The following is a 26,986-nucleotide window of genomic DNA, read 5'->3' as shown; positions in this document are numbered from 1 at the left end:
AGTAAAGCATAAAGCAGGGGTTCAGACTGATCCCTGTTTAATTGGTTAAGAGAATGCAGGTGACTGCTTTGACATAGTCAGACCCCTAAATGGAAAACTCATTATCCAGTCACTTCTAGCATATGCTAGTCTCACTGAGCGTGTGTGTGCATTTATGACCCTACTTACTAAACAGCCTCTCCTTGTTTCTTTCCTCCTCATCATCCATGTCTTCACTAACATTTACAGACTAAAGGATGTGCTTTTTCATAATGCTGCTTGACTGGGCCTGAGGCATGTGCCCCCCATGTAGACCGCCATTTCTGGACAGTTCCCCCCAAAAACACTAGACCCCTCTCTACACCTCATTGCCCCTCAAACCCCCAACAGACAACAGGAGATGGCACTCTGAGGGACAAAGCAGGCCCCATGCACTATTAATTAGGTGTGTCTGTCTGTCTCTCAGTCCCTGTGTCTGGCTCTGTTGTGGCAGAACCTGGGGTTAGCACCTGTGGATACAAAACACTGATCTCCACACCCGTTCACTGACAAGAAATGAAAGATGATAAACAAATGTGTATGATGGTTGACCTCCCATGTGGCCCTTATATAGTTCTGTAGAGAATAAGAGGAGGAATGGGCGCAAAGTAAAAGGGCTGTCAGTTTTCTGTTCACAGCTTGTTAATGACATGTTGACTAATCTCTGGTGAGTTTGCACCTTGCACTCATTAGCCACCTGGACAGCATGTGCAGGACATACAAAGCACTTTAAAGAGCTGAGCACTGACGTTTTTACTTGTTCACAAAATAGACAACAATTTCATAAAACGTTAATAATGAGAACTTAGTTTAGATTAAAATATTGACTTTTTATTTATTATAATTTAATACTTTAATTTTTAAATATTTTGTTAAATAATTACATCGAATTTTCTTACATTTATTTATTTATTATTTACATTTGTAAGAACTTTTTAATGGTAAGTGCAGCCAGAACAAATAAGACACTTTTGAATTCTGTGAACACTAGATTTTGCCATCATTTTAGGGTCAACGATTCCCTTTTTTAAATTTATGAAAGTATAAACAGAGCCAGCAAACCGCTTTGTTCTTAATTAAAATTTTCATTTAGACTTGATTGTCATTTTTCTTTTTCGGTTTGGCTAATGTGTACTCCCTTAGGGCATGTGAGTGTTTTCGTGACCTAATAAGCTTTTCCAGGGCTGTGCACGCGTGTGTACGAGGCGTTTAAGTAGCCACTCAGTCTGATCAGTGTTGTGATCGGGTCTGATTAATGCCACTTTGATAGTTCAAATGCAGCATGATTGGCTCGCTCTGCAGAACCCTTTTCCCAGCCCCCTCCTAGGCACATTTCAGTCAAATTACACTCACTCAGACAGAGCAGAACAGAACAAAACTGAACACACTGCTGTGATTTTTTTGTTTTGTTTTGTTTTGTGCACACACATTATAAGTGCACACACAGAGTGCCAACCAATTACTATTCTTTCAACAATTTGCACAGTTGGCAATACCACTTTCTTTTGCTTCCTCTATTAAATTGGATGTTTCTTTAGATTACATGCCATTATCTAGCAATTATAAATATTAAAAGGCCTAAAACAGTGACCTTTTTTGATGTAACATTTATGTTATGACTTGTTTTCCTTTTTTCCCATTATTATGAAACACCTGGCAACTGGTTGCACTTTTCATTATTTCTGCTTGTGTTCAGATGAATTGAAAGAGAAATTGTTATAATATTTCATACCTATTTGGTAGCATGTGCTAAAAATAGATTTTTATGTTAAATAATTAAATAATTATTCAACATTTTGGAGAATCAATTCAAATTCTGTATTTAACATTTGGAAGCTAGTCTCTTGTTCTCTTGTTCACGTTTGTTAGACATGCTCTCCTGCAAAGAAGAATTATTTCCTGTTTTACTCATAAAGTTGGACTAATGGGCAGACAGTGGCAACTTTATAGTCTTCACGTGAGCGTGTTGGCAACCAGGCCAAGGTAAATAAAAAATAAACGGAAGTCCCACAGTCTTCTCAGCTCCTCTTTACAAACAATCATTACCCCCAGTAAAGCCAGCCAACCCTTTCTATATCAGAAACAGACCCTGCCCTTTGCAGTGCAACAATTTGTTCCACATCTGTTTTGTATAGGCACATGTCTTGTGCCTTTTGAAGTATCAAAGCTTATGCAGCAGTTAAACAGAATCTGCATCATTATGAGTCTTTTTCCTGCTTCTGAATTGGAGTTGAACCAGAGAGGAAGTAGGAAATGAAGCTCTCGCAAAGGCCTAGTGCTTCCTACAGGCCTTTAGTGGGCAGAGAGTGTTTCATGATCTCTTTTGCTGTGAAGCAGCTGGCGTGTATATGTGCTTCGCATAACTCTACATATGCAACACGTTTATTAAACCGGAGAGAGGAGACCGCAATCGCATCTGTCACGGGCTGCGAGTCCCTCCTCTCTGTGTGTGTGTGTGTGCATGCCATCGCTGAACTCTTCTTTCTTGAGCCTGATTCCTCTGGCTTTGACATTCATGAAGCTTTATAGGAAACACAGAAGCGTTCCCACCACAGTCGGCGCGTGCATACTTGCATGCGTCACCACTGACACACACAACAAAAGAACAAAACCGAACTGAATCACAAAACTGCTGAAGCTTTCCTCATCAATCATACAACAGCATCAGGCATTAATTGATCGGTTTAAGATTAATGACCTATACTGGGTTTTAGGTTTGGTGAATTTAATGCACCATTCTTTTGCTTTGAAAACCACAATTAGATTGAATTAGTCGAAATCACAGGGGCTAGTTATCATACAGGTGCTGTCTCTCTTGTGCTCTCCATCCCTCTTCTTCATCCTTTAGTATTCATTTCATTTTATTTGCATTACTTTAGATTGAGCTTTCAGAGAGCATATGGCATCTGCTAGCATATGTGCATAACATGCTGTCATTGAACTGAAAAGTAATATTTTTAGTATTTATTATAATGAAAATATTTTTATATTTAATTTACAAAAGTAATAGTTGTTGTTAGTGTTAAATCATAAAAAATATAATTTAAAAAAGGTGGCAAATTATTAAAATGACACCGATTTGGTTTTATTTTATTTTATCCATGAATGGAGCTGTAAATATTTGTGGAACTGGTCCCGGTTGGTCTTTCTAGACTCTGCAGGGTGTCTTCATTAAAAAAAGTGGTCTTTCCGCCTCAACTTTTTTTCTGCAGCCTATAGCAAATCAACCTTTTTTTCACGTTCCCTGTATTTGTTTCCCTCTCTTTCTTTTCATCCTTTTTTTAGGCTCAGGAGGGTCCACTGCCCATTCTTTTTACATTTTCCCCCATTTTCCCATTCCTTCTTTACTTTCAGCCGCTCAGAAAGACGGGATCATTTCAGCCGTAATGAAATGACAGAGCAGTATACCAGGGTCTTGTGTCGGAGTTGAGCGTCTTGCCTGTAGCTTGGTGCTGTGAGTCCAGGCCTGGTGAGTTACAGAGCAATAACTGTCAGAAGAATTTAAGCCTGTGCCTCCTAAAAACCCAGTGTGCATAATACCCGCTGACATTTTGACATACGCTATCCTTTCAGGAAAAAACACATTCTTGGCATGGCTCAGACATGAGATCAGAGACGGGCTGATGTCATGAAAACCTTTCCTCCTTTTCGTGGTTTTCTTTTTGAGGAAATAATAAAAGATGTTTTCTTTCAAGTTTAAAACTCTCCTCTTGACCCACTTAAACTACAGCTAAGAGATTCATTTATGGGAGTGTACAAAAGCTCAGTCCAAGACTGGATCTGTCTCACTCCCGCCGCTCTGTTTTAGCACATCTAACACTCTCTCTCTCCATTTCTCTGTGTTTCTCTCTCACTCTTTGTGCAGGGCTGAATAGTGGGGCCTTTAGAGGTGCCTCCCTCAGGCAAACTAATTCTGCTCCCACCAATCAGAGCCCCACCACACATACACACCATTCACACTTCAAAGAGCCTCACATGCTAACCCACCAAACGATGATGTCATCCCCTGCCCACAGTATCACGGGCATCATCAGACAGAGTGAGGAACTATATTGGGCTATAGATCAAAGCCTCCGCTTTATTTCACTGAGGGGGGGTAGTTGTGAGAGCTGGTTTGGAGTCTCTGACCCCAGGCCCTCTGCAGTACCTAGGGTGGACTTTATCACCGTCAACCGTTTGTGCTGTTTTACTGCAGGAATAGAGTGCTTTACATCTGTTTGTGTTTCACACATCAGGAGGTAACAGGGAGGTTATGGAGAATTAACAGGACTTGAAGATTTCTGGAGTCACTGACTGTAATTCAAGCAAAACGATCATCGATGTTACAGTTAATGCAAAAGTCAGATAACACAGATAACACAGAAAGTAGTTTTTTTGCACTTTATTTAAGTCGTGCTTTGCTGTTACAGGTTTTTGTGAAGGATTCATGCATGTTTTGTTTTTTGTTTTGTTTGGCTTTTTGTGTTTCGGAGCTTGTAATTTATAATGAAAACTTGATCTTCTTGTGAAATATGCTGGACTTCTCCAATAAACTCCGCCGACTGCAAGCTCACGTTCAGATCTGCTTCCATCCAATCAATAACCGATGGATAGAACTAAGTCCCCGCACTACATTTTTTTTCCGATAATCTGTTCAATCTGATGCATGTCACAATACAGAAGAAAAAGATCTGTTGCTACTTTCGTTACTTTAATATTTGAGATTAAAAGTCATCTTAATAATCCTTAATAATGAAGTTGTATTTAACCCTAAATATTGATTCAAAGAAACCAAACCACATTTTTGCGACTCCGTTAACAAGGACCTTAAAATTCATTGTCACCGTTTGGTTCTCACTCATCAATTATGTCACATTTGCGTCTTTTTGTGTGTTCTTTGTATATGTATCTCTCCTCTATCTGTTCTGTCACTTCTTAGCCGTGTGTATTGTTACTGTGGGCAGCTAACCTCTGACCCCTGCTCTTGTGAGGGACTTTAGTATCTGGGTGCCAAAGGCCCATACGCTGGCATGTGGCCTCCGTGTCACCCTAACCTAAAAAAGAGACAGAGCCGAGGGGCTTGGGGAGCCAAGCGATGTCACCATGTCACATAGCAGCTAAAGTAGATTGTGGAGGTTTTGTGTGTGCACAGAAAGAGAGCGAAGAGGGGGAGTTTTGCTCCTTTCTCAGGAATGTCTAAACACAACCCTGTGTTTGCAGTCAGTGCTGAAGTGTGTGTGTGTGTGTGAGGTGGAAGGGGGTTGTGTTTGATCTGTTTTAATCCCCTCTGAAGTTTAACCACTCATTTCCCAGCACGGTGAGCACTTGTATCCTCAGGAGCACTCACTATAGAAACCTGCCCGCCAGGATGCTGATGGAAAAAAGTCTAAAAACAAGAGTGCTGCCCAATTGATGTAACAGCATCTTGAAGTGTGAGAAGGGGCCATTAGATTTTCTCATAAATGGAAAGACAGCTAGTAAAGCGGTTGGCATGTGTCTTTGTGGCAGGGTGCTGTCACACGTAGTTGAAACTATAGGCCCTCCTGCTGCTGAGCTGCATGTTAAAGCCTTCTTACCCAGACCTCCCAGCTCCTGGCTAAAAACCTCTTTATTTCACATGAAAGAAATGCTGGGAGGTTTCTCACTCACTCTATCCTTCCCTTACCCCCATCAACACTGCATTTGTAGTTGTGTAGTTGTTTTCCATTAAAAAGTCTCTTTTTCTCTATTCTCAAACTTCTTATGTGACATATTGCCTCCATCCCCCCCCCCCCCCCTTTTTTTTTGAAAGCTGCAGTTTTACCCAGTGTTGTTATTGTTATGTAAAAATGTTAAATTAACTTAAAATTATGACTAAAAATATTATTACTATTAAAAATGTGATTTTTAATTAACAGTAATTTAAATAAAGCTAGAATATAAGATAAATATTAATTAACTGCAACTAAAACTGAAATAAAATAAATAAATAAATTATAAGAAAAACAAATAAAAATATTAAGAAAATTAAACTAATAAAAAACACTTAAAATACTGTAACTTGGGATTGTATATTACAAATATTGTTTTTAAATGTAAACTAAAATGAAAAAAAAAAAAACTAGTTTATTTAAATATTAATAAATGCTACAATAGTCAGGGGTGCACATAAGCTTTTCGGTCTGGTTCTTGTAAGAGCACATGGAGATTTGGTTTGGTCCTCACACTGCACATAGTGTGACCCATTAAATATAACTATAAAAAAATTAATTAATAATTGTAATAATAATATTATTATAGCACTTTTATTTAGTTTTTAAATAAAATAATAAACTAAATAATAAAATGTTACATAAATTATATTTTAAAATAAAAAGTGAGTATTAAATAAAAATACAATTATTTTTATACTACACTTAAAAATAAAATGCTAATATTTACTTTTTAAAAAATGAATTTTCATCATTTTCAAAACTAAAATCAGCAAGCTTTTATTTTGGTGGGTTGGTTGCCTGTATGTGCTGCTGGGTTTAGCGCTGCCAACTGAAGTGTGTCAGTAAATTAAATATCACAGTTATGCATTGTGTTTTAACAACCTATATATATATGTATGTGTATATGTATATGCGACCCTGGACCACAAAACCAGTCTTAAGTCGCTGGGGTATATTTGTAGCAATAGCCAAAAATACATTGTGTGGGTCAAAAATATCTATTTTTCTTTTATGCCAAAAATCATTAGGATATTAAGTAAAGATCATGTTCCATGAAGATATTTTGTAAATTTCCTACTGTAAATATATTAAAACTTAATTTTGGATTAGTAATATGCATTGCTAAGAACTTCATTTGGACAACTTTAAAGGCGATTTTCTCAATATTTTGATTTTTTTTGGCACCCTCAGATTCCAGATTTTCAAATAGTTGTATCTCGGCCAAATATTGTCCAATCCTAACAAATCCTAACAGCTTAAAACTATCCTAACAGCTTATTTATTCAGCTTTCAGATGATGTATAAATCTCAGTTTCGAAAAATTTACCCTTATGTCTGGTTTTGTGGTCCAGGGTCACATATATATATTGCATAGCCTAAATTTATGCTTTTTTTCAGTTTTTATGGGAATCTTACAGTATTACAGTTAGTCGATCAAAAAAGCATTAACAGCTGTCTAACATGTCGGTACACAAACGAGTGGTCTGAACTTATTTACACAGCGCTTTTTTTTTTCTTTTTCATTTTGGTCACGCATGCGCTCCTGTGTACCACTTATGTGCACCCCTGACAAAAGTATTTAACTGGGTTTACCATACACAAAATGTGGTTTTAATGTATCTCTCACATTTTTTCATTGTTGGCATCACATCGGCTGACTCTTTTCTTTTTCTCTCTCTTTTAGGCTTATGAATGGGCGCTAGAGGGCATGCGTCATTTGGCGTGTGTTAGTATGGAGGAATGTGGCATGTCTGAGAAGTGTCAGAGCGTGATCACGTGTTTGGAGACCTATCGCAGTCAGCACCCCCCAATCCCCGACGCACACTTCCAGGAGATGAAGGACCTCGCTGGGGAGCTGAAGAGTGAACAGGGACTCAAGCAGTGGAAGTTTGCCTGGTCCAAGTGTCAGGAGACCAAGCAGATGTTTGAGAAGAAGCTGGAGATGGCCCTGCGCACCCGCCGCGAGAGCGACTCTAAATCAGCGAAGGGTGACTCCTCTCGCCGGAACTCGGACTGTAGTGCTAAACCTCAGGAGCGTAGCAGTAGCATCTCCTTCTCATGTCGGAAAGCGTTTGGTGGAGGCTGGGGCAGGGACAGACTTTCCTCACAGTCCAGCATGTCCTCCAGTCCTAGCAGTCCTTCAGGCATTCGCATGGACACCCGTGACTCTGTCCGAACCCCAACAGGAAGTTCATACAGCATTGAGCACAGAATCCCCACAGCACCCTGTCAGATCCCACAGGCTAACACGTAGCATCTCCACAGACGAGTCTCCACAGCGGCCACAACTGGAGGGGCAGGCATGTGCAACAAGCCCAAGCCTCGCCTCTATAGAACCAAACCGCAGGGTTTTGCGGAAGACCCAGAGCTTTGATACGGCCGGTAGTGAATCTGTGTCACGGTACGGGACCTGTCAGAGAACTTTGAGTGAGCCTGCACGGAGAGGAAACACAGGGGTGTTCATTAAGGTCTTGAGGTGAGCAGCACTGAAGTGATCGATCGGCCTTACAGCCCGCGACTGCCGCCCATACATGGATGGTCTTCTGTTGATTCACACCGCAGTGGGAGTCCTGCACCAGAAACACGCAGCAAGGGCAGGTGGGTACACTTATACTAACCCACACTCACTTGCTGTAACATAAACAGTCAACCAGGGAGGTCTGCAGGCCATTGACTGAAGCGTGCTTCAGCTTAAAACCACTTCTATATATCCAACACTTTATGATAGCTGCGTGACAGAATATGAGCACTCACACTGGAAAAAATGTGTTGTTGCAATAGAATATGAGCAACAATGCTGCCAAAAACACAGACAAATATATTAAGCCTGGCACACAGTGTTTTTGCAAGACAAGAACACATTCAAGGGTTTTCAAACTGAGCTCCGGGAACCCCTTAGGGGTGCTAAAGGGTCCACGGAAGAGCGAAACAAAACAAAAAACTCTCAAGCAACAAGAGCATGTATAGAATTATAGTACCTGTAAATAATAAATTACATAAATAATAAACACTTATTCAAACATACTATGTAAATAATTATGTATTTATATTATTATAAATAAATTATATAATTAATATATATTCTAAAATAATATATAAAATATAAATTTATATTGCATAATAATGTTGAATTGGATTGGAAAAATGATCTTTGTTAATAAATCTAACAGTACAAAAAATGATGTCCAGATATTTTTTAACTGTATTTCAATGATGATATTAAAGTCAGTTATTTATTTTTGTAAACAACATGTCATTAATGTATGAAATTATACCTTTTTTTACACATTACAAATGGGTCTCTATACATGAAAATGTACAGTGTAGCTTTAGTCTTTAATATTTTGCAAAATGTTAGAAAATCTAAATGCTGAAAATTCCTTTATACTTGTATTAACAGCAAACTGCTCAAAATTTAACGCACACACACACACACACACACACACACACAAGACATCCAGGGGAAAAAAAGCTTTCAAGTTAAAAACCATATACAGACTAAATCATGTTCGTAATGTGTGCATAAAGGAACTCAATATGTCTCATATTAAATGGTCACAGCCCCATAATCCTCTGAATCTCCATGGATGTCTTTTCCAGCTGTGGGTCGCTTTGGTCACCCCTTAACCCCCTTGGGAAACAGGCCTGAGATACAGATCACTTTCCCAGGTGGGCGCTGGTCCTCTGGCTTTGAAGTGGTGGGGAGCCTGTTTGTGTTCTGCTCCTCCACACAGAAGAGATGGATGGAGTTAGCTGATTATACAGACGTATTAAGGAGGTCCTTACATCTGTGGGTCTTCCTTTCAAAACACATTTCTCAGCTTTACTCTCTGAGATTACAGTACAGAGGTGATGTTGACACAGTTTTTCAGACAGAAATAACTCAAAACATGCTGTTCAGCTCTGTGTGGTCCAGTTATTGCAAATATTTAAGGCTAATGAAAAAATTCTGATAAGAATTCAGTTTAAGATTAATGTAAATGCTAAAACATCACCTTGTTTTTCTCAGTACTGGACATATACACCATGCTCAGCTGTGTGGTGAGAAGCTAAAAGTTCTGTAATGTAAGTAAATGTAAGACAATCAGACAATAGTTGCTCTATGCCTGTCATTTATTTTGAGCCTTCTGGTTGGCTGTCATCAGGTTGACATCAAAGTTTTATGAAGTGATCAAAAAGATCTGGGCAGTCAAGTGTTAAACTGCTGAGTTTAAAAAGAATGCCAGGGGAACTGTCACAGTGAGCCATCCTGTCTTGAGATTACGAACTCTCACAACTGACTGGCTTGAGTGTTTCAGGGAGAAAGCATATGACATCCTGGAGAGACGTGTGACAACACCTGTCCTTTTTGGTTACACAGTCTGACAAAGCTGAAATACAGTGCAGTCACACTTTGGACGTCCCAAGTTCGAGTCCCGGCTCGACCTTTCTCGATCCTTTCCCATTTCTCTCTCTCATTTCGCTTCCTTTCTTTTCTACACTGTCCAGTCAAATTAAAGGCAAAAACACCACAATAAAATCTCTCCCACTTTGCTTCCTTTTCCCTCTACACTGTCCAATCAAAATTAAAAAATTAAAAAATAGAAACATGTCTTACTAATGTTAAAAATAATTGTGCTGCTTAATGTTTCTGTGACAAAAGTATCCATTTGGAGTATGTTAATTGTCCACTCTTTCTGTCTGTCAGTAAACTACGCCACATCGTAGATGAGATGGTAACAACGGAGCGGGAATATGTGCGTTCTCTGCGGTACATCATTGACAACTATTTTCCTGAGATGGAGCGCGCTGACCTGCCACAGGACCTGCGGGGAAAGCGCAGTGTCATCTTCGGAAACCTGGAGAAGCTGGTGGACTTCCACAGCCAGTATTTCCTGAAAGAGCTTGAGAGCTGCTGCAATCATCCACTACGCGTCAGCCACTGCTTCCTACGACATGTGAGAGTCCCTTCAGTCACAGTCTTTTCACAGTAACCAGCACATGTCGAACTGCATGACTTCAGATCAGTTTTTTTAGTTAAATTCAACAGTCTATTAATTTGAACTGTTCTTGTATTTTCTGGATCCTTCTAATATTTTCAGTTCACAATTAAATGTCACAAATTGAATCACATTTTCATTGGAGATGAAACAAAGGGGCTTAATTTGTCAGTGCTCGTCTGTTCCCAGTCCATGACTGACTCATTTTTGACCCAGCACAAGTCTAAAATCCATCCAGAAAAGTACTTTTTCTGTGTTTACTTGCTCTTTTCCTTTCACCCTCTATGAATATGGGAATCAAACCGAGCCACAAGAAGTGATTCTGAAGTCTTTAAATGAGTGTAAGACCACCAGCCTATATCTCCTTTATTTTCTCTGTAGTTGTGGTCAATCATAGTGCTGGCTCATCTAAAGAGCTCTAATTTATGAAGGCTTCACAGGCAGTGATTCACAGAGAAAAGAGAGAAAAAGGCAGGCCATTTGGCCTACAGCAACGTATGGAGTATGCCAAATCACTTATGACATGTTTCTGGAGCGGCAAAACCTGCCCTGAAATTATTGCACACTCCATATGAACCTGAAAAGTCATTATAAAACAATTTACTCAAAAACAAAAAAAAAGTCTTTCCAAACAAAACTCAACCTGGAAATGATTTGGGAAAATGCTCCCTTCCTCTATTTCCGGATCAACAAGAGAATTATTCTTCAGAACACGAGTACGGAAATGTGGATGATAACACTTAAAATATTTCTCTTGTGTTTTTTTCCATATGAACATAGCAAGACCAGTTCAGCCTGTATGCTTTATACAGCAAGAACAAGCCAAAATCCGACACACTTCTGGCCAGCCATGGAAACAGTTTCTTCAGGGTGAGTAACTCTATCAATGCTACACTATAAACCACCTATGATAAGCTTTTAGTTAATGTTTTTCAATAAAATCTTACAGGACTTTTTGTCTGGGTGTAGAGTTTATTCTACTTATGTTGAACTGCTCAAAGCGCATTCATCACACCTCATGGGCTGAAACTGTAGAAATCTCTTCCGTTTCAGCATAAGCAGCTAGAGTTGGGGGATAAGATGGACCTGGCGTCGTACCTGCTGAAGCCCATCCAGCGCATGAGTAAGTACGCCCTGCTGCTGAAAGACCTGATCAAAGAGGTGAGCGAAGTCCAGGAGCAGGAGCTAATGTACCTACGTGCCGCCGCTGAGATGGTCAAATTCCAGCTTCGCCACGGCAATGATCTGCTCGCCATGGACGCTATCAGAGATTGCGATGTAAGCGGAGACACACACCACTTCACATTCGAGACATAGGAAAGCAAATGATCTTCTACATTTACCATTTCATATTTCACACTTTTCCAGGTGAATTTAAAGGAGCAGGGGCAGTTGGTTCGGCAAGATGAGTTCACAATTTGGTATGGCAGGAAGAAGTGCCAAAGACACGTGTTCCTGTTTGAGGATCTAGTGCTGTTCAGCAAACCCAAACGTATTGAGGGTGGCCTAGATGTTTACATATACAAGCACTCTTTTAAGGTAAGTACCTACAGCACATCTGAAGTTTAGAGGGACAGGAAACATCTCTTGTCTTTGAATGTCTCAGGACATTCTTGTCCTGTGTTTATATCAGAGAAGGTTTTAGTTTTAAGTTCTGAGCATCAGTTTGGTCTCCTGTAAGCCGTAATAACAAGATGCCATGAGCCCACAATATTGATTGAGATGATATGTGAATATCCTCTTTACTCTGTCATTGTCTTTGTAGACGGCTGATGTGGGTATGACAGAGACGTCGGGTGAGAATGCTCTGAGGTTTGAGGTCTGGTTTAGGAGGAGAACTTCAAAGAACCAGACCTACATTCTACAAGCAAGCACTGCCGAGATCAAACATGCCTGGACCTGCGACATTGCACGGATACTATGGCAGCAGGCCACGAGAAATAAAGGTGGGAATGAAGCACTGAAGCAGTTAAGCTTTAATAAGTTTCCTGTCACATACCATCTTAGCATATCTAAAGATTCTTTTAAAACTTCATCTGTATATGCCTCAGGCAGATAGGAAGCTATTTAAAATGCTTTTGAGTCACACCAGTATTGTATTTCTACAGTTTGATATGAGTGTGAGAAAATGATGCAAATCCAATGCTTTGTTCAACCTGTATTTGCATATATTTGAAAAATACTTTTTACACTTTACAAGTGCTTTATGCAAATTAATTAATCAGATTCATCATTAAACTTAATCAACAGTTATTGGAGTATCAACTATATAGTTACTGACACCAGATTATTTATGATATTATCATTTGTGTAGTATTAACACGTTATCAATATTTAATTTTTTTAATGTCACAAGTTATTATTGATAACTTCTGATATATGGCAGCATTTTTAAACGTGTTTCTCTGTGTGTATGCAGAAATTCGAATGCAGGAGATGGTCTCTATGGGGGTGGGCAATAAACCCTTCCTGGACATTAAACCCAGTGATGCTGCTATCAACGACAGAGCCATTGACTACATTATGAAAGGCAGAGGTGAGCCTGTTTAACATCATCAGAATAACTTGCATGATTATTGTTTATTTATTTTCATTTTTTTAACCCTGACCAGAATAATATTTAGATTAAAACAGCCGCAAATGATTCTATGGGTTGATTTTACTCTTTCTTATGTTACAGGGGCCAGGACGAGAGCCTCCATTGCCGTCTCGCTTTTTGATCACTCAAACCCATTCAAACGAGCTGCAGTAAACACTCCCGTTAGTGGCCCCCCAGTGTCCAGTGGCCCCTCCTCGTCCACGCTGCTGGGGCCCTTGAATCTGCATATGTACAGCAGTCAAAGCCTGTTAGCAGGGGAGAGACCTCTCATCAGCCCCTGCATCGAGGAAGACGAGCTGGAGCACGAGACCAGCAGTCAGCCGTCTATGAGTATGTATCATAACACATCTGAAAGTGTTAAACATTTCCTCGGAAACCACATATATAACAGGACTTGTGTTTGTAGCTACAGAGAGTTCGGGTTCGTCATCTCACTGTCTGTCAGGTAGTGGCTCGAGCGGATCAGACAGCGGATGTGTGTCCAGTCACCTTCCCGAGGCTTTGTCCGAGGAGCCCAGCTCACCGTGTGACTCCTCCTGTTACTCCTCCATCACCTCTCCCACCCAGGAGAAACCCTGCTTTAACAGCCAATACATCTCAGCGGTTAGTATAGCATGTGTCCATTTCAGATGGCCAGTATTTTGATTGTACATCAACATCAGGCTTCTGCCAACATAAAATGACCAATCAGTGTCACTGATGCTACATCCACATTCATCCGCATGAATTTGAAAACACATTTCACACATAATTTAACTTTTTCTCCACCTTTTGGCCTTTTATCCACACTGAGATCCAGCAAAACCTGAGATTTTTGAAGATGTCTTTTTGAAGACAGTTTTCCTGTTATAGTGTGGGCTGTGAAAACGGCAGTATTCGAAAGCGATGTTGCATGTTTGGTCTGTTGTTTTACTGGCAATTTAAAGTAGTGGTCGACCAATAAATCGGCCAATATTTGGCCTTTTTTAAATATTGGCATTAGGCGATACGTTTTTCTGTTTGGCTGATATGTTCGAGACATTTATTTTGACGGTGTGCCAGACTATATATATTTAATTTTATCACCCTGCGTGCTTTCTAAGATATTCGCCCTGCTCTCTAAGATATCGGCATCGGCTGTCAAAAAACCAATAACCAATACTGGTGCAACCTGAACACACCAGTGAGTTGCTAATAAAATGATTGTGCCAGAAGAATAGTTTGAGAACTGTATTATGTTTGTCTCTATGTACCATCAGAGAATGTTTTAAAACAGAAACACCATTTTCAAATATATCTGGATAAATGTGACCCTGGACCACAAAACCAGTCTTAAGTGTCAATTTTTCGAAAATTGAGATTTATACATCATCTGAAAGCTGAATAAACAAGCTTTCCATTGATGTATGGTTTGTTATGATAGGACAATATTTGGCCGAGATTTGGCAGAAAATCTGGAATCTGAGGGTGCAAAAAAAAAAAAAATCTGAGAAAATCGCCTTTAAAGTTGTCCAAATTAAGTTCTTAGCAATGCATATTACTAATCAAAAATGAAGTTTTGATATATTTACGGTAAGAAATGTACAAAATATCTTTATGGAACATGATCTTTACTTAATATCCTAATGATTTTTGGCATAAAAGAAAAATCGATAATTTTGACCCATACAATGTATTTTTGGCTATAGCTACAAATATACCCCAGCGACTTAAGACTGGTTTTGTGGTCCAGGGTCACAAATGTGGACATAGCCTGATGCAGAAACATGTCATAACTCCCATGCTTATGCCAGCACTAATAAACACATTCACTGATCACCTGATGATTAAATCAGAACCTCCCCTTTAACCTGTCATAACACCTGCACCCATCTCCTTCTCGTCACAGGGAGAAGCTCAGGTGATTGGTCCCTCAACTATAGTGTGAGCTCAGTAACCACTGCTGCAGTAAGTCTGGCTTTCGCTCCATGACATCGCTCTTCCATAGCTATGTGCATTAAAACTCATCTCAGCTCAGATATTATTCATGCTTAAACTGCTGCTTTTACACGTGCTTGTATGTAATGCATGTTATTCTGTCCTCCTTCATCCCTTAGGTTTAAGACCTGTCTGCTTCAGACTGCGAAGACAACGTTGCCGCACCGAAGAGGAGTACAGAGCTAGTATTTATTGTTCCCATTGAGTGCCAGCAAATCTCACGCAGAGTTTAAAAAGCGCTCAAAATAGCACTGTTTCTCTTTTTCTTTTTTATGCCACTTTTAGCTTCAATAGCTTTTATATAATTTTAAAAATGATCTATAAAACTGAATAAATATTCTTGTATTTATCTTCTTTTCAAATGTTAAGAGACAGTAGTGTTCTCAGCTGTATTATTAACTGTAAATACTGTAGTAGTGTACAATACACTTCTGAACTGTTGCGGTTATTCAGTTCCAACTGTTGTTGTTGTTGTTGCCCATTTTGCTGCAAACTTCAGCTGGTTTGATTTAGAAAAAAATGCCTTAATGTTAAAAGTCATGGCTAGATTTCTAAGCATCAGTACACTAAAGGTGTTAAGCAATGTTTAAAGCATTTGTTGTAGAGTTTCTGTTCTTTCTAGTGTTTCAATAGTTTGTGGACCTGTAGTCAGTCGATATGCTGTATGATAGCTGGCCTGATACAGAATCAGAGAGCATTAATTCAAATCATACAACTGACCTCAGGTCATCTCTGCCCAGCACTGCTGCCTGTTTGGAGATGGTGAGAGTTTTCATTTCAGTTCTCTTATTTACATTATTAAGTATAACAAAATACAACATGTAAATTGTAAATAGTTGCACCAGTGGTGCTTTGAGGACATAGCGTTTAGGAAGTAATGTTTATACATGTATTAACCAGTCAACATGGGAATCACTCAAGTGCCATTCTTTGTTGCCAACCCAAATTGGAAGTGTACAAACAAAAGATAATAATAATAAAAATTTGAAAAAAAAAACCTTGCGAGTTCCACTTCAAGCTGAAGCATGAGTATGTACTCAAGTGTTTTATTTTTCCATCTTAACAAGTTCACACAGAAGTAATAAAGACCAGATTGCTTTGTACCGATAAAGGAAGTGTGTTTTATTTATTGTCTTTAATCATTAATGATTGGCATAAAGTAGAAACCCATATCCCACAAACCCTGCAGGCTGGTATTCAGTTTCTGCAGTCTTCTGCAGATTCATTGTTACTAATGATGTTATTGTGCCTTGGGGCATAAGCAGTGTGTAGTTTAAATGCACATTCAAATACATGTAAACAAGCAGTGTGAAAAATGATGCTTGGTTCAGTTTACTGCACCGTTTTAGCCTGAGGAACATTGACATCAATAGCTTATTCACACTAACTCTTTGTGAATGGCTTGTGGAAAGCAACTGTTCTTCGTTGCCAATGCTTTTTATAATTACATATATAATATAAGCAGACATGTAATGAGTTTAAACAGACTAATGTGCCAGGAAATACTGTGCCTTTGCCTCTGAAACTATAATTACCTTTAACCGCATTTTCTTTTTGCTGCTTTATTTCTCTACATAAATTGATCCACAGTATTCATGGTTTGTGTGTAACAGGAAGGAAGGTGAAAATACTTAAATGATCGCCCATTAATCAGTTTCATCTTAATCTATAAAACAGATTCAGGTGGGGTTCCATTGAATAGATCTTTGTTCTTTTAAAGTCTCGCCTGGAGGAAATAGACTAGATTTGCTGTAATCCCTAGAGTCCATTTTGGTGGAGTCAAGTATCCCCATCAGGAAAGCATGGCATCCATGGGCCAGCATCATTTACTTGTACCAACGACTGAAATATGCAAAGGCCACATCTGGACAGGGAGATACCAAGTTAAGTTGTTTAGCATGTAGGAAATGCCACAGAATTTTCCAGCGTTCTTTGTTTTGTCCACACACGGATGGAAACCACAAACCCGAGAGTGGAACTGAACTCAATGAGGCATAATTGGCTGAATCATTCACAGCGTGAGAGAATATGATGAGCTTCGAGTGCTCCAGTGAGGCTGCACGGGCTTCTGCAGTACTACTCGGGTTTATTTTTCTGTTTTACCAAGAATGTTTTGCACCATCAATCTTTAATAATATTACAGCCAAATCTGAACTTCAGGAAGTGGGAAAAGCTGAATATGAGCAATGGAAACATACCTATTCATGTCAAATCTAAAACACATCTCTAGGATCTCCAGACAGTCATGAAATTAATGAACGTCCATCCAGCACACACAGATATTCACAAAACAGAATCTTATTCTTAACTCTAACTTTACACATAGCCGAATTCTAACCATTAGGCCTAACTCAAATCCTAATCTTCCACAATTAAGGGTTACTATGGTGTGGTAAAATACAGTATATCTCCGATGCATTTTATTTCTATTGTTAGTTTTCTGATGCACTCTTTTTTGATTATGTGCCAGTTATGAATGCTGTGTGATATTTATCTGCTTATCTTTTCCCTAGCGTGTAGAAAGAAGAAAAAAGAAAAAAAACCTATGTCTCCTCTTAGCACTGGAAGATGATCAACCTGTAGCACAGATCACCCAGCAGGGGGCGCACAGCCATGAAAACTGCAGCTCTCTGCCTCATCTGTTTTGTTTTTATATATTTATGATACATTGGGAACAACTTAAATCATAAAACTGCCACCTATTCTAAACTGGACGGTCACATCATTGTTTTCATATTAATTACATTTAGTCATTTAGCAGACGCTTTCTTCCAAAGAGACTAACAAATGAGGACAATAGAGGTAATCAAAATCAACAAAAGAGCAATAATATGTCAGTGCGATGACAAGTCTCGGTAAAGGCTAGGCAAGTGTATTTATCTAGCACATTTCATACACAATGATAATTCAAGGTTCTTTACATAAAAGGAAGTAAATTAATCATTTAAAACACACACACACACACGCACACACACACACACACACACACACAATAAAACCAGAAATTTAGAAACGTTTAAAATGATTTAAAAATTGATTTAAAATGAATTTAGAACAGTTGGAAATACAAATGATTATACATAAAATACAGTGCAATCAGTTCGGACGTAGTAGGCTACAGTGCTCATTCAACAAATGCACAATTTGCACGGTAATATTGCACGGTATACAAATGCACGATAAACAAGTACACGTAGAACACGTTTTTTCTGGTCATTTTTTTATAAATAAAAGAAAACAAGTCAAAAGAATAGAAAAAGAATAGAGAGCGTCAGTGTAAGTGTTAATTTAAAAAAATAAATAAGAAGAAAATAGGCTAGTTAGGATAGAAAAAGAATAGAGAGTGCAAGTGTTAGAGGGTCAAGTGTTGATGGAAGAGATGTTTTCAACCTTTTCTTGAAGATGGATGGTCGTATTATATATTAGGCTACAACAGTGGCTCCTCAGAGAATCTTTCACTAAAGAAGAATTCTGTTACTTACATTAAATTCTTTTTTAAGGACCTTAAAAATACCATGGTATATGAGTAGCTAGCTATATAGGAGTATCACGATAAGTACAGAAAACAAACTGCCCCTGCTGGTCTGTGCTTCTGTCATGCTGACGCTGTGCTGAGTGATTGTCCCGGGCCCTCCGGGCTTCTGGGCATCTGCATTAGTTCCCTTTGCTTTCTCACACTGGTGTCATAGTTTGTCTCTTTGCATTGTAAATGGTGTGTGTCGTTGCGCTGTATTAGTTCTCCCTGTAGCCTGGTTCTGCTGGTGTCCACTCATCATCTGTCTGTTGATGGAGATGACATTCATCAGCACTGCAACCGACAGACTCATCTTGGAGAGACCCACATGTCTGCAAATCTCCCACAGTATATTCATCACGGGGGCCATTTCTTTAATATGTAACTGAGGCGACAGACTGCTGATGCATCTCAGGCACTCCGTGAAATCTGGCGCAGGTGGCTGATGGGCTGTGCTGGGCCAAGTGTGTGATAGAGAGAAACGAGTTATTGGCTGTTGCCTGTTAGATATGAGAAAGGTTTCCAGGTGATGCTTGGGACGATTCATCTGTTCAATCTCTTTTAGGTGCCAGCATCTTTTCACACTTATGGCCTGTGTTAGTAGGTGGAAAACCAACATATGCTGTTGTTCTGAGTGTGTGCTGGAGGTCTCAGTTGAGAGGAGAGGAGACCCTCCCTATAAATTACATGTGGTTTTATCTACATTTTACCTGTACCTTTTGCACCTATGTTTATTGTTCATGGAGTCACTGAAGCATTTGTCTGGAGTGACCCTGCTTCATTTACATATTCATTTAAATCCTTGATGTTTAACTTAACCATGGTAAGCAAACCAAATCAAGCAGCCAGCAACAAACAATACACAATATTTAAACCTTTGTCCATCACCCTTAACTATCAAACTGTCATTACCCTTACTGAAGAAAGAAAGAAATAGAGAGAGAGAGAGAGAGAAGTTTATGAGAAGTATGTTAGTGACAAAGAAACATGCTTTTTCATTGTTTTGTCCTCTGCTGAAAAAAACTCCCACAGAGCTTCTGTTATAGATCAGATCAGCCGTATATCCGCTGAATATACTTCACATGCTGGAATATCACTTTTGTACCAGTAGTATCATGTTTACTGATGATGTTGGCTCACGACACACAAAACACAAAGGCTGCACAGGTGTATCCATCTGTATTTGCATTTGTGTTTCTGTACTCGGGTTAGACTGGGTGAAATACTGGAGTGTTGAATGCTGTACCAGGTCCCGGAGCTCTTATGCACTGCTTTAATATGTAAAAGAAACAAATGTCTTTGTAACATGGTGAAATCACATATTCATTACACAAAATATAAGAAAAATACTAATAATGAATGATCCATCATTTGTTTAAACCTGTCCAGCAGTGTCTGTATGAAGTGGATCAAACCAGCTGTGCTCTAGACAGTGATACTGGATCAGAAAAACCTTCCTCATCTGAAGAAAATTAGCTGTAATGAACAAAAACAAACTATAATTTCTGCACTTACCTCGTGCAGCTGACATAACTCACTCTGTTGGTTTAAACTCTCAATCAGCATTAAAATGTGCATGGAATGTATGCGTGCTTTCGTGAATGTCTAAAACCCCATCAGTCAAATGCATCAACTTAAGATATGTCTATATTAGGGGAAATGTAAGTTTTGGACAAATAAGCAACTTTTCCATAGAAGAAAGAAATGCGTGAAAGTTTGGGCTGTTACGGTATGTATGAAGCATGACCAGCAGATGGCGCTACTGTCTCATTCACCTGGGCACAGACTTCACTTCATGTGTCTGAACTGACAGATGCGAGGACTCCAGTTGTTGAGATAGCTCCTCTTTTACATGGAGATCAGCTTCACGTGCACGTAAGAAATGTTTGTCTGACTTCAGATTTTCATTAAAAAAAATAAAAAATAAAATAAAAAAGTTGGGTGTTTGACCATCAGATACTCATTAAGTAGACTTCACAATGAAAATAGAGTGAATAAACACTGATTTAATATTTAATATTTTATTCCATATTTTATACAATTTGTTTAGAAATCTATTATTTATCCCTAAACTGTGTAAATTATAGTCAAACAGCCTGCAAAAGATATTGTTGTTAAAAACTACTCCACTGCCAGAATGCAACATTAATAGAACTTTAAATTGAGTACATGAATCAAATAATTAATATTAGTATTTGTAATATTTTAAGGGAAGATAGACACTACAAGCAAAACCACTGTTTGTTTCAGGCACTGGTATATTTTGAGTACATTTTGCTTGCATATCACATCTTCTTTGAGACTAGTGGAAAGAAAAAATCCAAAATACATAGTTCAGTGTTTATTTTTATTACACTTTTTACAGATTTCAATTACAATACCTTCAAAGGCTGTTTTCTCAAAATGATTTTTTCCCTTCAATGGATCAGAAATCTCAACTTCATCGGTACCGATAGCCATAATTATGACCTAAAGCCCTGATTTATATCAAAACAAACAGAAGAGAACTTTGTAATTCAAATGATAGTCTGTTTAGTCATTTAAAAACCTGTCCTTAACAATTACACTATAACAATGATATGTTCTATTATTTTAAACTTCAGGAGGGTGGTGCATGTGTGAGAGTGACTCATTTCTAGTTCATTTAACCGACTTGTGTAACATCACTCTCTGGATTCCCCTTTTTGCTATTGGTTTTAATTTCAAGTAAGTAGTAAACTAAGGATTCCCACTCTATAAACTGTTTACTGTTTGATTCAGTTTCAGAAAACCAACAGTACAGCACAATAATGAAACTTGGGCATATGATTTGTCTCCACCTTTTTCTGTCATATGTATAACACTCAGTGTAAGTGTTGCTTTGCAAGCTATAAGCATAAGGAACTGAAAAGCAGTTTCAGTTAGAACTCAGACTGACTAAAAATAGAGACAAAAATGAACATCTCCTTTCCCTATAGTGACAATGATACGGTACCAGGCAGCTGGTCATCTGCAGGGGACATCGCAGCCTGTGTGATCCTGGGGGTGTGTTTCCTGGTGGGCACACCTGGGAACCTGCTGGTGGTGTGGACCATCTTGAAGCACGTGAAACAGCGTTCGCATACGGTGCTTCTCATCCTCCACCTGGCAGCCGCAGATCTTCTGGTGCTGGTCACTCTGCCGCTGTGGATCTACTCGCTGGCCCATTACTGGGTGTTTGGAGAGGCTGCCTGCAAAGTCATGGTGTACATCATCAACGCCTGCATGTACAGCAGCGTCTTCATCATCACCATCATGAGCGTGGAGCGCTTCCTAGCTATCAGATACCCTTTACAGATGCTGTATTGGCAAAATAGGATGTCCATGTTCAGAATACTGGCAGTGTCCTGGATCTTGTCATTCATTTTGGGGATTCCAGTCATCCTAACCCAGTATGTCAATGAAGATGACGATGGAATGAAACATTGCTTCTTCAGGGAGTACAACTCTGTGTCCTTTGAAGTCTTTTGTTTGTGTTTGGAGACTCATTATTCCATTTCTCACACTTGCAATCTGCTACTGTCTGGTTGCCGTACAGCTCCGAAAGGTGCGCTTTAGGACCAAGAAAACAGCCTTTCTCATTTGTGGAGTGGTCATGGCCTTCACTTTGTGTTGGTTACCTCACCATATCCTCAATGTCGTAGGGATGGTGCTTCTTCTACTAGGACAATCAGATGAATGGTCTCATATCCCAAATAGTGTTGTCTTCATTTCTGGAGCTCTGGCATTTATCAGTAACTCAGTAAACCCTGTGCTGTATGCATTTGCTTCTAAAAACTTGCATGGAAGTCTGAAGAAGTCTGGGATAGTGAAGCTGTTTCAGGACTTGACAACACAAACACAGAAAGGCTTCTCACAGGATTCTGGACTGCAGGATGGAAATATTCTTGAAGATCCCAGTGGTGGTGAACGAGAGGGAACTCACAGATCTCTGAGTAACTGTTAGACTTATTAGAAATTTGGACATTTTCTTAATGGTCAACTTTATTTAAATGGAATAATATTTCTTCTTCTTGTTGTTTTTAGCTTGTTTAAATGCCATAATATTTCTGATTGCTAATAGTCAAAATTGTTTAAATGCAACAATATTCATCTGTTTTTTTAATCATCAAAATCGTTGAAATGTCAAACTTTTGTGGTCAAAAATTGAAATTACATAACATTTAGATTTTTTTATTGATGATACTTGTTTAAATGCCACAATATCTCAAACATTTGTGATCAAAGTTGTTTAATTGCCATTACATTTTCTTTTAGTCAAAGTTCTTTAAATGCCATAATAGTTGATTTTTTTTTATTATTAAAGTTGTTTAAATGTACACTAACACTTAATACAGAGGTGAAAAATTTATTTAAAAATAAAGAAATGAATAAAAACCTAAAATATTCTGCTTGAGCATGTGTAAGGCTTTAAAAATGTTTCTCTGCCCCAGTATTGTATATCTGAAGGACCTTTAAAACGTATTATATATATATTTGTCCTGTGCTGTTAAAAAAGGCCTAGTTAAAACTCCACAGTGAGGTAAACTGTCTCGCCCAAATTGTCAGAAATTCATAAGAGTAAACACAAACCGTCTTATATCTGAATTCACAGTTGTGATGCTCCTCCCATGCTAACGTACACACTCTTTGGTTGTCTTTTTCACAGACAATCACTTCAGATGTTTTTCTTTTCTGTGCTTGAGAGTTCTGTTTTTCTCAGTTTCCACAAAAGGGAAGTGAGTTTTGCTGAGGCAGGTTTTCAAGCACAGTGGTTAGATGTATAGCAGACTCGAGTGGACAGAGAGGGAATCATGAACGCTACGTCTTATTTCCAAGAGGATGAGGAGACCGAGCTGGGCTTGGTGGGGGCCTGTGTGATCCTGGGGGTGTGTTTCCTGGTGGGCACACCTGGGAACCTGCTGGTGGTGTGGACCATCTTGAAGCACGTGAAACAGCGTTCGCATACGGTGCTTCTCATCCTCCACCTGGCAGCCGCAGATCTTCTGGTGCTGGTCACTCTGCCGCTGTGGATCTACTCGCTGGCCTATTCCTGGGTGTTTGGAGAGGCTGCCTGCAAAGCCATGGTGTACATCATCAACGCCTGCATGTACAGCAGCGTCTTCATCATCACCATCATGAGCGTGGAGCGCTTCCTAGCTATCAGATACCCCTTCACCTCAGTCAGATGGAGGAGGAGACAAGCACTGAACAAGGTACTTCTAACGATATGGATGGCTTCATTTCTCCTCAGTATTCCCGTCATTGTAACTCACACTTTGGGAGAAGCTCATGGACAAAATCAATGTCTGTTCAGGGAGTATGAATCTGATGCCCAGGAGGCCGTGTTGCTCATTTTAGAGTCTCTTATAGGCTTTGTCATCCCTTTTTTCACTCTGTTGGTTTGTTACGGCTGCCTCTTCAGTCGCATAGCGCAGATGAACTTCAAGTCCAAGTGCAAGTCGACAGTTCTCATCTGCAGTGTGGTGGTGATGTTCGCTCTCTGCTGGATTCCTCATCATGTGGGGAACCTTCTTTCCCTCATCTCGCTCGCTCTCAAGCATTCAAACCCCAACATGGCGCAAAGTTTGGAGGAAGCCTGCACCACAATGACCATTATAGCAGGAGCCCTGGCGTTCATCAGTAGCTCAGTCAATCCAGTGCTTTATGTGTTTGCCGCGCGTACCTTCCGCAGCTCGCTCCGGGAAACTGGAATACAGAAGCTCTTCCAGCATCTGTCCAGTGCAGTGTCAGGTGAAGGGAATAAAGAGTTATCATTTGTGTCCAAAAGACAGAGTTCACACACCACCAACTCACAGTGTCTCACGGACTCAAAAGTGCCTGTAGACGTGGCTATGGAATCATGATCAGTACCTCAGACTGAGTCTGTAAGAAGCTTTATACCCAGGAACTCAATAACAATAATAACCATTACAACTGTTATTTCTCAAAAAGGAATGCTTGAAGTTTTTAATGTAATTTTGTATTTCAGAATTGCATTCATTTTTTAAGTAAAATATTTGCTTGTTCTTTGTGTTCTGAGTATATTCACGTTATCTTAAATAGCAACTGCATATTCTACGATGAAACCACTTTTATATTTGTGATATAACTCAAATGCCTTTATAGCAAATATTTCTGTCTGTTTACAATCAAATTCCCATGGTATCTTATGTAAACAGACTGGCTTTAGTCTTACATCTTCTATGAATTATGATTTCAACAGCTTCCTTCTTCTTGCAACGTGTGTGTTTGTGATTCTTGTAACAGAGTGAAAGAGGAAGTGGGCATTAAACGGAACAGATGTCCGTCTAGAAGAAGATTCCACTGAAATGTCATTCTTTTCTATATTGCTCCTTACATGTGAAAATAAACTGTTATTTTTTAAAACCTAAACATATAAATGATCTTGCATAGGGCCACTGTCTAAAGCAAAAGAAAAACTTACCAGGCTGTTTCTTCATCTGTGAAATCTTTTGTGGCACTTTTCAGCGATATACCTTTATTAACTGAATTAAAATAATAAATAAATTTGTTGAATTTTTGAAATGCAAAATTTGTACCTAAAGGCTGGAATACATTACAAAACATTTGTAAAATTTTTTGCCCTGATCAGCACTCTGGATGAATCAGCTCTAGTTGGCCAAAGTCAGAGCAAGTCTGCAGATTTTGGTCAGTCAGAGTTGATGGATTTCACAGACAATTGCACAGTGTAGGATGGGCACAGGCTCTGATTTTTTAAGCTTCAGACTGTGATTACATCCGGTCCATGTTTGATACTGTGAGCTGATTTTAGAACACATTGTTTCCATTTGTTATGTGTCTCTTAGCAACGAAGCGCATGTTTCTGTGTGAGTTTGCTGTTTTCAGAACAACTTTGAAGCCTAGTAGTGTGCTGTCCTCAGTTGTTTAGTGTACAATGCCCAATTTTTCTTTGTGACCATTTACAAAGGTGTCAAGTGCATGATGCCCAGTGTTTTAAAATCTGATTTTCAAGGTCATGTACATGACATTTCTCACGTCGTGACCTATGGTTCTATTTCTATCTCTCTTTTACAACACAAATTTCATGACTGAAAGAATCAGCTGACCATTGCTCAAGATGAAACCACAGAGAAAAGGAGAGAGGTGTTTGACTTCCTGAGTCTAGAAGAGGACATAATCGTCACCTAAGTTTGACACGCAATGGAATAGTGAGAGGACTGCAGACAAACAGTCTCTGGCTTTTTGTCTGATTTCATTACTGACACACAGGCACACAAGAGCACTGAATCACGGAAACAAAACTCAGATCTCAGTACAGTTGTCTAGCTATAGGGCCTATGTATGAAGCCCAGGACAGGTTTGGGCTCCTAAATTATTATAAGAATTAATTTCACTTTATTTCTTTTTGTGCCGTTCCAAGCTATGTCATAGTGCCATGTATTTTTTTCTTTTGCCAAATTTAACCTTAAAACCCAAACCTGTTACCTATAATTGTATTTTTCCTTTAAAAAAAGAGCTGAACAAACACCCAAAAGCATTCAGTTTTGAAGGGGGGAAATAATTTGGCTATATTAAGAAGAACAAAATTGGACATAATCGCGGCAACGATTCATTTTAAGATTACAGTGTTCCTGGCATATAAAAGGTATTTATGAATTTCTAGTCAGATTGTAGGAGCAAGGTGCAGTGAATAAGACCCGCCAGTAAACGTCACTTTAAATAACTGAAGTGTGATTGGTTGTTCAACGTGTCAGTCAAACTGCCCCTTCATAACTGCATAAACAACTACATGGCCAGAATAAACTATCACATAGTATGTAGCACAAGTAATATCGATAGTCTACTGTTTTGTGAGATTATGTGTTTGTCTAGTGAGAGTGGCAGAAACGAATATTTGCCGTTTTTGAGAGTGTATGGAAGCGCACTGGCCACATCTAAAACAAAACTTTTACTCGAGCTTTTATTTGGGGAGCTCATATAACGTTGTCTTAATCTTGTGCGAGTGTTTTTAAACATAGGCCTGTTTCAAAGTTTTTCAAAGTGTATTTCTTTTTTACGCAGGCTAGATAAAAACGTTTATATTACAAGGTAGCAGCGGGTCTGCATAGGTGTGTAACAGCAAAGCAGGACAAATGAATTCTGATCTTCTCTCCTACTTCCTAGCGCGTAATGAACCAATCAGAACGGGTTACATAGGTGCCGTGGCAATACGCCCCGCCCTCACCTTTACAAACCAGCCAATCAACGCGCTCCCTCGGGAGATTGA

At 39.1% G+C, this 26,986-nt stretch overlaps 3 protein-coding genes across 3 annotated transcripts in view; all 3 read left to right on the top strand.

The window, feature by feature from the left end:
• plekhg4 (pleckstrin homology domain containing, family G (with RhoGef domain) member 4) overlaps positions 1–16,335 on the top strand; it is a 91,549-nt gene extending 75,214 nt beyond the window's left edge. Inside the window, 12 exon segments of the mRNA XM_058781663.1 lie at positions 7,375–7,918; positions 9,291–9,438; positions 10,378–10,627; positions 11,450–11,539; positions 11,723–11,947; positions 12,038–12,208; positions 12,435–12,615; positions 13,089–13,205; positions 13,350–13,598; positions 13,675–13,871; positions 15,136–15,194; positions 15,344–16,335. Coding sequence (XP_058637646.1) covers positions 7,375–7,918; positions 9,291–9,438; positions 10,378–10,627; positions 11,450–11,539; positions 11,723–11,947; positions 12,038–12,208; positions 12,435–12,615; positions 13,089–13,205; positions 13,350–13,598; positions 13,675–13,871; positions 15,136–15,174 — 2,211 coding nt within the window. The 3' untranslated portion in view covers positions 15,175–15,194; positions 15,344–16,335.
• Positions 16,336–21,005: 4,670 nt separating this feature from the next.
• si:dkey-148a17.5 (uncharacterized protein LOC100535037 homolog) lies at positions 21,006–23,018 on the top strand. Its single transcript, XM_058782808.1, is given in 2 exon segments — positions 21,006–22,241; positions 22,243–23,018. Coding segments are annotated over 2 exon segments (1,029 nt in total). The 5' UTR covers positions 21,006–21,672; the 3' UTR covers positions 22,703–23,018.
• A 510-nt stretch (positions 23,019–23,528) lies between these two features.
• On the top strand, positions 23,529–25,670 carry si:dkey-148a17.6 (uncharacterized protein LOC108190685 homolog). Its single transcript, XM_058782707.1, has one exon. The coding sequence runs from the start codon at positions 23,550–23,552 to the stop codon at positions 24,600–24,602; it is 1,053 nt and encodes a 350-aa protein (XP_058638690.1). The 5' UTR covers positions 23,529–23,549; the 3' UTR covers positions 24,603–25,670.
• The last annotated feature ends 1,316 nt before the right edge of the window (positions 25,671–26,986 follow it).

This window comes from Onychostoma macrolepis, chromosome 07 (assembly GCF_012432095.1).
Source record: "Onychostoma macrolepis isolate SWU-2019 chromosome 07, ASM1243209v1, whole genome shotgun sequence".
NCBI lineage: Eukaryota > Metazoa > Chordata > Actinopteri > Cypriniformes > Cyprinidae > Onychostoma > Onychostoma macrolepis.
This window is presented reverse-complemented; position numbering and strand designations above follow the sequence as displayed.

What these genes read in the sequence shown, in the direction of transcription:
- si:dkey-148a17.6 (XM_058782707.1), top strand. Translation starts at nt 23,550, where the DNA reads ATGAACGCTACGTCTTATTTCCAAGAGGATGAGGAGACCGAGCTGGGC.